The 12,769-nt window shown below is 45.1% G+C and overlaps 1 protein-coding gene across 1 annotated transcript in view; it reads left to right on the top strand.

Moving 5' to 3' along the window:
• lrrc1 (leucine rich repeat containing 1) overlaps window positions 1-11,695 on the top strand; it is a 34,044-nt gene extending 22,349 nt beyond the window's left edge. Inside the window, exons 11-14 of the mRNA XM_062519387.1 lie at window positions 3,388-3,503; window positions 4,788-4,960; window positions 9,548-9,687; window positions 10,027-11,695. Of these exons, the coding sequence (XP_062375371.1) occupies window positions 3,388-3,503; window positions 4,788-4,960; window positions 9,548-9,687; window positions 10,027-10,185 (588 nt within the window). The 3' untranslated portion in view covers window positions 10,186-11,695. The remainder of the gene's footprint in view (window positions 1-3,387; window positions 3,504-4,787; window positions 4,961-9,547; window positions 9,688-10,026) is intronic.
• The last annotated feature ends 1,074 nt before the right edge of the window (window positions 11,696-12,769 follow it).

Genomic DNA, 12,769 nt, shown 5'->3' with positions numbered 1-12,769 from the left:
AAGCAATCTTCAAACCAAAACAATCTTCATTTGATACAGTATGTATCGTTCCCTCCTAGTCCTCTGGGCAATAGCAACACCTGTTTATTGGGAGTGGTAGCTTGTGTGCTGGCAGAGGGAGAGACGTTTTGAGAAGAAAGTGCCACAACACAAGAGTCTAGTTGTTTTGGTATTATAATCTGAAAGAAGGTCTGTTGAATGACAGTCTTGTATCTCTACATAAAAGAAGATGCAGTTTTTCATTTTTTAACAAAGTTGCTGTTCACCGCGCGTCGTCCTTGTAGACTATGCATGTTGTGCAGGACCAAACAAAGGAGCTAGTGCTGTGCTCTGGCTCTGCAGAATAACAACCCTGACCTTTGGCAATCTACAGATACTTTAATCCTGAATGATTTACTGCATACAGCACACGCCGTGTGTGTGTGTGTGTGTGTGTGTGTGTGTGTGTCTGTGTTCCTCTGTGTTCCTGTGTAGGAGAACATCTAAAACAGATAATTTGTCACGTCAGCTTTTGTTTTATTTGTTAATCTAGTTTAGTCTATTAGATCAAGTTATTTTCAAGTTGCATGTGGTTGTCGGAGCGCTCCGTTTGTGTTGTTTGTCATTGAGCTCCAGATGATGGCTAACAGTTTGGGGTCACACCCCTCGTCTGTAGCTGGAACACTGTGGATTCATTTAATACCTTTCCTTACATAGAATATAAAGTGTGTGTGTGTCTGTGTCGTCTGTGTCGTCTGTGTCGTCTGTGTCGTCTGTGTCTGTGTCTGTGTCTGTGTCTGTGTCTGTGTCTGTGTCTGTGTCTGTGTCTGTTTGTGTGTGAATGAGAGAGAAAGAACGATTCAGTCAGTCTGCAAAAGGGGACACCGTTAAGTCTGTGAGAGGGGATGGTGTTTGTGGTCCCCTGGTTGGTGCTTCCAGTTCAGTGGTAATTCCTTTAGTGCCCTCTCTGTGATTGTGATCAAGGCTTACCCTGCTCTGTGCTGGTGCAGTGGCACAAATGACTGGACTTTGGTATTAGCTTTGAATTAACCCCTGACTTAAAAGCAATAATCGTGCCGTGCCCTGAAGGTTAACAAGTGGCCTATGAAACTAATCGTCTTTCTGAAAATTATGAAGGTCAACCAGTGAAGAGTTGGTCTGAAGAAAATTATGTTTTAGTAGCCTTGAAGTATTTATGTGTCTGTGCGTGCAGTCGAGGTTAATTGAATTTGACCTCTGTGAATTACAGCTTCTCTTCAACATTCATGGGATGAGATCTCATATTTATCATATATATTATATCATATATATAATTTAAGTGAAAGTCCGTTAGTGCGATATCTTTCAGTTTCTTGAGTTTTGCATGAGTGTAGGAGAGAGAACAGAGTGTGGCGAAAGCATAATCTGAAAGGCTCTTTTAACACGGACACACAGTGCCTTTGTGTCAGACTTGCAGAAGGCCCTGTCTGTGAGAGTGAGTGAGTGAGGGAAGACCTCACACTCCACACAGTCTCCACAGTGACCTAATCTCAGTAACCAGTGTCCAAGATGCTGTAAGACAGAGCAGGAAGAAGCTTGGAGGAAGTGCAATTATCACAGGCAGGTTACACCAGGCACGTAACAAAGAGCTTCAGTTACGTCAAAGATAGTCTAGTTACCAAGATGAATCATGACATTACATTTAGCAGACACATTTCTTTCTTTTTTGCCCAAAGTGACTTAGATATGTCAAGCACATTACATGGAACTACATTGTCCCTGGAAAAAACTTGGGGTTAAGTGCCTTGCTCAAGGGCACAACGGTGGAAGCTTACACTACACTACCACGCCCCAATCATAAAGGGATTTTCCCATGGAACGAAATGTCACTACTTCCTGCCTCTTAAAGGAAGTACACTGGACCTCCTGAATGACTCCTCTAGTGGCATGACAGTTGCAAACCTCGTGTCACAATGATACCAGAATTTACCCTCTTATAAATCGTCTCGCTTTATAAACCATCTCAGGTTGCGTGCCTGTTGTAGCCTGCCCGTTCACCAACATTAACCAACGTTCATACATTGATTCTACAAAATGTCTTCAGCTATGACATTAATACACAGGAGAGGGATGTACCAAGGGAATCAATGTCTTTCTTCGTTCTTCTTTATGGTTAAAGCACAATCTGAATCTGATACATTGGAATATTGGACTACAGGTGCAATCAATAGATGGTAACGTTTTGTTTTGTTTTGTTTTCATAAAACGCTGTTCTGTTGCACTGTTCATATACAATGCAGCTAATACCTACCTACACACACACACACACACACTCTCACACACTATGTTTAGCAAATAGAAAAGGTGCGTATCTGTATTATAAATCTTTTTGGTAACATCAATTACTTGTGTAAATGTATTTTCTGTGAGAACATGTGGAGGATGTTTTGAAGTGGGTATATCAAAGGGCCTAAACGGCTTTATTGTGATTTTAAGGCATCTGTTAACCTTCTGGCTAAGCTTTATGGCCATATGTTCACAAAGTCATGCTAGCGTTTATATGTTGCTTGTTTCTGTGCGACCCATCTTTTGGGGGTCACCTTAGGCAGATTCCATTGAGTGACTCATCAGTATTCATCTCCCACTCTGTCAGCGCCTTTTGGTGTCTCTGTCCAGCTCCAGCATGACACTAATTCCACTCCCTCACCTCACCCTCCACCGCTCTCTTGTTCACTTCTTTATTATCTGTTTGTTTTTGATGTTTTGGTGTTTCTTTGTATATTTGTTGTTTGTTTCTCTTGGCTCACTGCTGTGTTGTGGTTTCTGGGAACCGTGGCTTGTAAGCAGTTGTGTGTTTCCCCATTCAACACCTTTTATCTAACAACTATGGATCCTGTGTAGAGCGGAGGTTGTCTCTGTCCCTGTCTGTGTGACCGTGTCGGGGTGCTGCCCTGTCTAATGTGATGGAGTTGATTGCTGTCTGGACTCTGTCAGGCCATTAGCATTGCTTTATACCGCAACTAATTGCCCCTAATGTCGGCCTCACGGTCATCGTCAAGCCCATATTGATGCCCTGTCTGCCTGACACTCTAGATGAGTGGTTACGGATGCAGTTTTGTTAAGTCTATTTGGGCAAAGTGTTTTCAGTTTATGGCTGAATGTTTGTTTGTTTGTTTGTTTATTTATTTATTTACTTATTAATGCCATGACTAATCTATTCATTTAGTCAGTCGTCATTTACTTGCTTGTCACACCAATTCATTCATTCATTCATTCATTCATTCATTCATTCAAACATTCATTCATTCAAACATTCATTGAGTCAGTAATTTTTTTTATTATCATAATTTCTTTTGCTTGCACTCTGCACACTGCATGTAGGCTAATGCTTTGAACTGTTTTGTCTTGTGTTCTTTTCTCTTTTGGCAGATTGGCGGCTGCAGCAGCTTGAATGTCCTGTGTGTGCGTGAGAATCAATTGAAACACATTCCCTCCGAGCTGTCGCAGGCTACTGAGCTGCACGTATTTGATGTGTCTGGAAACAGGTGGGACACCACAGATACTCATTATAAACCAACCGTGCTCAATGTCGCCCCAAACCACTCCCCCACCCACCCAATCGCAATTTTCATCTAGGGGTTGCCAAGATTATTACAGAAGAGATTATTTCCTGACAGTCCGAGGTATTCCGAGGGGAAGTCGATAACGGACCTTAGAGACTCCGCTGATTGGAGTGAAAATGATGCTGTCTTGATGCCAGGGCTGGATCTGCCATATGTGACCTAAGGCCTGGCAGGCGGGCAAATCCCCGTCTCGCCACCGTATTGTGTTATGCCGTGTATCGAGGCTTACCTGAGCTGCCCGTTTGGAATGCGCAATAGTGTTTACACACGAGGGCTTTTGCTCAAGAGTCTTTTTAAAGGCAACTTGTAAAATGTGAAAAGGCCCGGCCACTAGTTCTACAGTTGTACTTTGGAATAGACGCTGGAGAGGGGATGAGACGTGGTCCTTGTCTAGTCTGACAACGCTTTGTGGGGGAAAAAGAGCTTTGTGTCAGAGACCTCCACGACTAACACACACAGGGAGAAAGAGATGCTCGATTGCAATGCGTCACTGGAAGGGTACACAAGGCGTTGCTTTGTTCTCATGTGTTTGTAATGGGTTGACACTTTGAGAATGAGAGCGCTTTTGCTGGGGCGACTTGTGTGCTCTGACGGCATAGAGACTGCCTGATGTGGCTGTCTCTGTTCAGCCTGTATGCCAGCTCAAGGTGACTTTGTGTTAGTGATGGGATGAGACTGTTTGGAAGTTCTGCAGTTTGATGTTAAAGAACATTGGGATGTTGTTTTGGGTGGATTAGTGTATTGCAAACATGCAAACATGAACAAATGGGCTGCAAAAACACTGCCATTAGTGCCGCCATCAAAATAATCAAAGTAAATCGCCTCTGACATTGTGAAAAATACACCAATAGCACCCTGGACCTCATTGGAGTTGGAGGAAGTCTATGCTGAGACAATGGAAATTGGATACTTTGCATAATGACATTTGAAAAGTTTAAAACAAGTGTTGGTTTGCATGTTTGGTTTTACTGTGATAGAGAATGGAGTGAATAGAAGTAGAAGTCAACAGGTCTACCTACCCTACCCTGACTCCTAATGTCTAATTTGTGCCATCAATTTTCTCTCTCTCTCTCTCTCTCTCTCTCTCTCTCTCTCTCTCTCTCTCTCTCTCTGTCTTGTTCTCTCTCTCTGTCTCGTACTGTCTCGTTCTCTTGTCTCTGTCTTTCTCTCTCTCTCTCTCTCTCTCGGTGTCTCTCGCCCCTGCAGGCTGTCCTACCTACCCCTGTCCCTGACCACGCTGCGCCTCAAAGCGCTGTGGCTGTCTGAGAACCAGTCCCAGCCGCTGCTGACCTTCCAGACGGACGTGGACCCCGAGTCCGGGGAGAAGGTGCTCACCTGCGTGCTTCTGCCGCAGCAACCTTGCGAGCCTGACAACAAAGGTAAGATTCCCCGCCTGACTCCGCCGCCTCTCCGCCTGCTTAACTGGCCCCTACAGCGCCATAAGGAATGCCGGGCCTCTTCCTGTGCTACAGTACCTGTCCTACCTGTCCTGCGCTTGCACCTCCCCTTTTATTCGGAGGTCACTGTAGATAAGAGAGCTGTCTAAATACAGTCATTTCCTGTGTATTCGCTGCATTTTGCATAAGCCGCAGGATGGTATTTTACGCAAGTTAAAAGATTAAACAAAACCATATTAATGCCATATTAACTGTCCCCCATGTATTAACCTCATAGCTGAAAAAATGAATATTTTGCAAAATGAATGTATTAACCGTGGCTAATAGTTGGGAAATTATTGTAAAATAATCATTGCTATACTCTCAGGCAGTACAAATGTGGTTCAGTTATTACAGTATTTACTGTATGGCTCAGTTCTGCCCTGTCGTAGCCAATAGTGGCGTCCGCTTCTGTGAGTGAGTGGCTCTTCAACAAGGTGAGGCCCTCTACTGGATCGGCCCTGTTGGTGGCACTGTTGGCGTTGCTGCGTGTGTACCGGCGGAGTTCGCTCCCCTCATTGTAATGGATTCCCAGCCTTCCATGCAGCGATGGCTCCCTCCCTCCCGCCCGTCAGCTCACCCTCCCTCCCTCCATCCCTCCCGCTGGCCTTGTTGTGATTCTTTGGGCCTCTTGTTGAAGTGATTCTGCGTTAATACCAGAAAGCAGTTGAAGGGGCTCCTCAGGTTGTCGCTCTCTCCACGGAACAAGGTCTACCTATTAAGTGTCTTTTTATCGGGGAAGTCTTGCGGCGGGCTGGAGAAGCAGCAACTTGAAACAGCCTCGCATAATAGAAGATCTTCAAAGACACATTCTTCTCTCCTCTACCTTGCCAGCATGTTGAATGGACCACACTTTCATTTTGTACTTTGTGTACCTTTCTTTTCTGTCAGGGCAAGAATGTAGGCATGTCATGAACAAGGTCACGATGTCCTTTAAAACCTCACAGCACATCACCGTGTATTATGTGGTATGTGTACCGGTAGTTCATAATGCATCAGATGTGTAGTCCATATGTAATTCGAACACCCAGGCTAGCTAAAAATAGAGAATAAAAGCAAATCAGAACAAGAAAAATATAAGTCAAGCACAGAGAAAGTAAGCAGGACAAATACAAAAATACAATAGACAAATAGACAATAGACAGCCCTAGACAACATAAATAGCACTTAAATATGAAGAAGAGAGGAGAGAGATGGACAGCTAGGAAGCAGGGAAGGCCAAGGAATAAAGGTGGGTCTTTAGTCTTGATTTAAAAGTGGTGATAGTGGGAGACAGTCTAACATCTGGGGGGCAGGCAATTCCATAGACGAGGGGCTGCTACCGCAGAAGCTATATTGCCTCTTTGCTTGAGGCGGGTGCGGGCCACAGAGAGAAGACCCTTGTTGGCAGATCTAAGGGACCTGGATGCTGAGAGGGGATGGAGGAGGTCTGCAATATATGATGGAGCCAACCCATGCAGTGCCTTATAGACAGTCAGAAGGACTTTGAAATGGATCCAAGAGCTAATGGGGAACCAGTGTAAGGAGTTCAGTGCCAGTTCAAGCAGTGGCATCTCAAACCTTGTTTGTCATTCACCTTCTGGTAGGGGTCAAACCCCACCCGGCCTTTATCAACAAAATAAGTTTCAAAATGTCAAGTGTAATTTGTTGGCTGTCATGCTGCCTGCTGCCATCAGTTGGTTTCAAACAACGCCATCCCCCCACCCCCTGCGTGAGTCCAAGAGGAAGATTAGCTCGACCATAATTATTTTCTTTTTGGCTGGCTTTTGCTTCATTACGGTCAGCATTGTTTTTCTCTGCTGGGGCTGGAGCACCTGCTATCTTTGTCCTCCATGTCACAAACGTGTCCACTCTGTAACGTTATGCCCACAACGGTCTCTCTGTAAACACCATTGTTAACGTGTTAACATGACGCCGTTAAATCATTACTTGTTAGATTTCCTCCTGGTCCCCTGGATTGGTATTCATTCATGCATATTAAGGACTCTTAAGGACCTTGTTTGTGTGTGACGTTGATAAAAAAAAAAAAAGACTCTCCTCCCATTCGTTGCGTCCCACCTACAGTATGATGACTCTGTTCCCTTTCTGTCCCCGGAACACTGACTGAGGTCTTGAGTTACTGGAGTTCCTGTCGACCGCTGTTTTGCTCTTCCCTTGAGCAGAGCTGCCCAGGAAACCGCGTCGAAGGCAATCAGTGAAGCAGCTAGCAGCTAGCATTAATTTCAACTTGACGTTGCACATAAGTGTAGCCCTAAGTGTCTAGCGTTGTCTAGAGAGCAATCTTCCCCCTACACGCAGGAGAGATTTTGGGCTCACTGCACTGGCTCTAAGACTATCCAGTGGCTGCTAGGAGGATGCTCTCCTAAATTATCATATACTAATGACGCCACTAGTCGTCTCCCACTGATTGCAGTGCTTCAAGCCACACTCAGGCAGCTGAGCAGTAATTGCTTCTAAAGCCGCTGTGTGTTTGTTGATGGGGTTCGTGGTGGAGCAGGGGCGCCAAGGCCCAGGTGTGTGCGTGCGTGTTTGCGTGTGTCGGTGACTGTGTGTCTGCCTGTGCGTGTGTGTGTGTGTGTTTGTGTGTCGGTGTGCAGCTGATGGTGTACTGTCAGCGCGACTCGGCCTCTATCACCCCGTGCACTTGTGATACGTTTTCTTCTCACACACACACAAACGCACACACACACATGCACACACACACGCACACACACACACACATGCATCCCTTCACGGATTGGACGGCCAAAGAGGCTTAGCTGCGACTGGCCCGGAGCCATTAAAAGCTCGCAGCTCGACGCAGACACATTTGACTGCGACTGGGTCGCCAAATTCGGTGCCTTATCCAATTGGGATTATAGTAATTATTTTATGGCCCCAGCACCCACATCCCTCTGACCCCAGGTCAGCGTATCAGTCCATCAAGTGCCCAATGAAACGCGAGCCACACTATTTGCTGGTATATCTCTCGTCTCTCGCACCCCTGTGATCAGGATGTGGCTTTGTTTATGGCTGCTGACCGCATCTTCCGTGACTCCCGCCCCCTTGTGTGAGTGAGAGGCCGTGCGGAGGCTTGCAGAGGTCAAGTCAGCTCGGGTGAGCTTGGGGGTTGGGGGCAGATTGTCTTGCAGTAAGCCCGTGAGTAAGCAGGGATTTGAAACTGTGATCTGGCATCCCCTAGCGGCTCACGAGACTCCCTCGGGCTTGGCACCCGTGCTCGCTCGCTTGGACCGAGTGTCGGCAACGCAGGGTTGGTTAGGGCGATGAAGAGGCAAGAGGTGCCTGGGTGCCAGGACTCTCTCCCTTTCTCTCTCTCTCTCATCCCCCTTCTCTCGTTCCTCTCACTGATTCCCTGTCTTAGCCCCTTCCTCTTGTCTCTTTTTAATATATTTCATTCTCTCTCCCTCTTACCCCTGCCACATGCACACTCACACACACACACACACATGCGCACACACACACGCACGCACACACGCACGCACACACGCGCGCACACACACACGCACACATCTCCCACCCTTATTATGGTCTTTATAAACAAATCCAGCCAGGCTTTAAGCCTGTATGCAGTCAGGCGTTGCTTGGTGTGCACTGAGTCCTCATTTGTGACACACACACACACACACACACACTCACTCACTCACCGCAGAGCTCTGCATTAAAGCATCCTCAGTGGGGTTTAATGTGGTGGCTAAGCAGGGTGAGATTACTGGTGCCTGGCCTGCCACCCTGACCTGATCCTCTGGGCTGTGCTGTGGTCAGGCCTGGATCACCTCACGCCGTGTCGTGCCACGCCGTGCCGTGCCGACCTGTGCTCTACTCTACTCTACTCTCTGCTCTGGTGTGATAGGTGGCAGGTGTGCTATCTTTAGCTTCAGTTAATCACACTGTGCTGAACTGGCATGTGTTGTGCAGGGGCTGTGTTATCTTGCTTTGCCAGTGTCTAGATAACGCTGTGCTGTGTTGCGTTGTGTCCAGGCTTTGTTTTTGTTCAAAGCAGCACTATGCAAGGTTTCTGCATTAATATAACAACTTCAACGCCATTTTGATGACAAACGAGCTTGTAATAAGGGGAAATTGTACACAATGCATAGCTGGCAGCGCCTCGCAGGCAGAAAACTGGCCTTGTAATTTGGCCGATGGTGTGCCGGAGACGTCTTATAAAATTGTGAAACATTACCTAGTCAGTAGATACAGCTCTTTGGAGATTGTCTTTGCTTGTTGCAAAACAAATGCACCAAAACAAAAGTGCTGGTGTCTAGTGGGGAGGCCTCAAGCCGTGAGAAGTATTTGCAACGGCAAGGTCAAATATAAATATTTTGGGACTGTGGGGAGAGCTGTGTTATGTTGTGTTCGGACATTGTGTTTACAACACAATGACACCACGTTGCATTAATATAGAGCTCATCTAGAAACTTCTAGAAGTTTCTGAGGTTTAGGCCGTAATGACCTTATGCTGGGCCAGACTTTGCTGATGTAGACTTGAGTTTGACCTCGGGTTGCGTTCTTTTTTGTGTGTGTCACGTGCAGGCCTGGATAACCTGGCCCGGTGTGGTGGCCTTGAGAGCCTGGTGAACGACGTGGCCGACACCACTTGGGACGATCGAGCACAGAACAGGATCAGCGCCATCCGCTTCCTGGAGGACGACGAGGACGAGGACGATGAAAAGGTGGGTGTGCTGTGCTGACAAAGCGATGCAAGACTCATTGCTGTGTTATAGAAGAGGACGTGGAAATGTTTATGAATGGGGATGGTCTGAGAAGGACTGTAAGTTGCAAATCACTTGTGTCAGGTGTGGGTCACTTAGAATGTCATTTGGATTTGGTCACTTTCAATGAATGAATGAAGGAATGAAGGAAGGAATGCTTGAATGAATGAATGAATGAATGAATGAATGAATGAATGATCAGAGGATACGTGCTCTGTCTGAATATCGGCTGGTTTGTCTGAAGCATGGCCTGGTCTGATGCCTTGTGTTCTCCCGGTTGTTCTGTGCCCTGCTCTACAGGGAACGCTGATGCGGCGAGCAACGCCTCACCCTGGCGAGCTGCGGAGCATGAAGAAGGCCGCCGAGAACCTCCGCAACGACCTGAACGCCGCCAAAGGCCTGGACTCCAACAAAAACGAGGTCAATAACGCTGCAGACCGCGTGACCACGTCTGTGTGACCTCGCTCTCCTCCTCCTCCTCTTCCTCACTCGCTCGCCTCTTGCTCTCATGTGCTCTCCACTCTCCTTACCTCAGAGATGTCTTTTTACCTCTTGTGTCTCTTGCCACTACTCCTCCACAACACGCCACAACTTGCCCCGCACCCCACCGTGGGAACCTGAGACCCCCCTCCTGCCCTCCCGCCCCCCACCCCAAAGAAAAAAACATCCTCCCCAACCCCTGCTCGTCCTGCCGGACTCATCATGCCCCCTCCAGCCCTCCCCCCTGCGGATCAGAACGGGGACTTCCATGGCTGTCTCAGCCCCCTCATCACTTCGTCCCATTTGGATGTAGGGCATGACCACCATGCTTCCACGGTCTTATGTGCCTTCTCAAAATGTCCACGGCAATAATCTGCACAGGTGTGCTTATTTTTAACGTGTGTGTGCGTGTGTGTATATTTTAAAAATCCAGTGCTTTTAATTTTTTGTAGAGATGGTAAATAGGTAGTTGCACTATTGAAAGTCTTACAATGCGATAAACGTCAAAAATCTTAAATATCTATCTATCTATCTATATATATATATATATATATATATATATATATATATTTGTTCTATTTTTTAAGACACTGGGTGGACACTTGATTTTTTTTACTGATTTGGGGATGCATAAAACCCAGGCTTTTTTTGGACCTACTGATTTGAAAATTCTTGTATAGTTATTTGTGAATATTACTTTTATACTTTTGGCAGCTGTGATGGTGTAAATTTTAAAAAAGTGTACAGCAGGTTTTTTTTGATCAAAGGCAGAATTTAACTGTGTACACAAAAGTGGGCACAATATAATTACAAAATCAAAAAAAAAATAAATAAAAAACAGCTTTATTTTTTAACATCTTTGAAAAGTATTGATGGCCTCAACACTTCTCTTCTGGTTCATTAGTCTTGGTTTCTCTGCGGACGTCTGCTTGGATGTAAATACAGCGCGTGTTCTTAAGGGCTAACAGAGCACACTGAAATTTCCACTATCACTCACTGTCTCTTAAACGGAGGCAAGTGTGAAGGCTGTCTGACTCACTCTCTCTTCGCGCCTCTCTATTTTCCTTTAGTTTTTATAATCATAAATTACAGCGGCCACTAAATTTTTTGCTTATGTACTTTATCTCATGTAGAACCGGTACACTAAAGATGGTTTTGTAATAAAATAATGTACATTTTATACTTTGTATAGTTATGATCTCAGAAAATGCTGTTGTCATTAATATAAAATGCACTTTTGCAAGGGTTTCTTACACTTTATCAAAACGGCTTATTCTTATGGTACACTACAGACTCAAGTTTTACTTTGTATTTTTAACAGTATGCAGGAGTGATTTTATGGACATTTTTTTCTTTTTTTTTTTTAATGATTTTACTTTTTTTAATGATCAAGCTGCACAAAGCCAATCTCAAATAAGCACAATCTTTGTGCTTAAAAACTTGGACTTTTAACCACTGATACAATAAAATGGATTTGTAAAACCACAAATTATGATTTTGTTTTTTACTAGGAATCAATAAAAGCTGAGGTCTTTTCATAGGTCATTGTGGAAAAAAAATAATTAAAAAAGATAATCGAAAATAATATTGTTCCGAGGTCAAATTGGATGTACACCTGTACTCCTCAGCAGGGACACAATCAAAACATCATCTCCTGGACCCATTCTCATATCTCACTTTGATTCCACTCAGCCTAAGACACTGAGAAATCAACTCCCATCTTTTCATCAATCCCATAATAATCTCTGCCAGCACAAGCCCATGGGATATTGGAAGTATTAGTAGTATTCCGATGGCATTACTTGGTTATGTCCGAAGCGTCTGATGAGTTGAAAGGCCATCAGACGACATCCTGGAACAACCTGGAACATCCATTCAGCCTTGCAGCTTTACTGTAGTGTCTTGCCGTGACCTTGCATGCTTGTCAGACCTTTTCTGTTGACCTCTGTGTTGTCTTGTGTGTGAATTGCTCCGTGTCAAGTGTGTTGTATGATAATGTATGCACTCTGTGTGGGTGGGTGGTGGTGAGAGGTTAATGTTAAATGAAACTTTAATGTTTCACGTCTTAAATGTGCATTGCCAATGCCTATCCTATAGATGTCCATGCATTCCATGCAATGAGTGATTATTGTATTTCATTCTCAGAGGCAAACATCCAGATTTCAGAAAGTAAAGTAATATTTTCTCCAACCATTTAGAAAACCAGCTCATCCTGATTAGCAACCAGGTAGATCAGATAATTAGTGATGTCACCGGTGTTAAGTGCACAGGTAGAAAGAATATATGGTAATGTAGAATTAGTAGAGTTTTATAAACTAGTCTCACAAATTGGTGGCCTGATCTTCAATAGTCACACGAGACGCAGAAATACAGAATGGCAGAGACATTTCTATGAAGCACTCTTGCGCTTGAGAGTGGCGGTGGTGGTTGTGTCCTTGAAGGTCGTTCTCTTAAAGGTCTTCTCTCCTGTGGATTATTCTAGATCTGTTTGTCTTTGAGTGTCTGAGGTGTTCATGTGTACTTTTGTCTGATTAGATTTCTGGAACATTTAAGGAATTAGGGG

The sequence above is a fragment of the Sardina pilchardus genome, chromosome 18, assembly GCF_963854185.1.
Source record: "Sardina pilchardus chromosome 18, fSarPil1.1, whole genome shotgun sequence".
NCBI lineage: Eukaryota > Metazoa > Chordata > Actinopteri > Clupeiformes > Clupeidae > Sardina > Sardina pilchardus.
The sequence above is the reverse complement of the archived record's forward strand: the minus strand, read 5'-3'. Positions and strand labels throughout refer to the sequence as shown.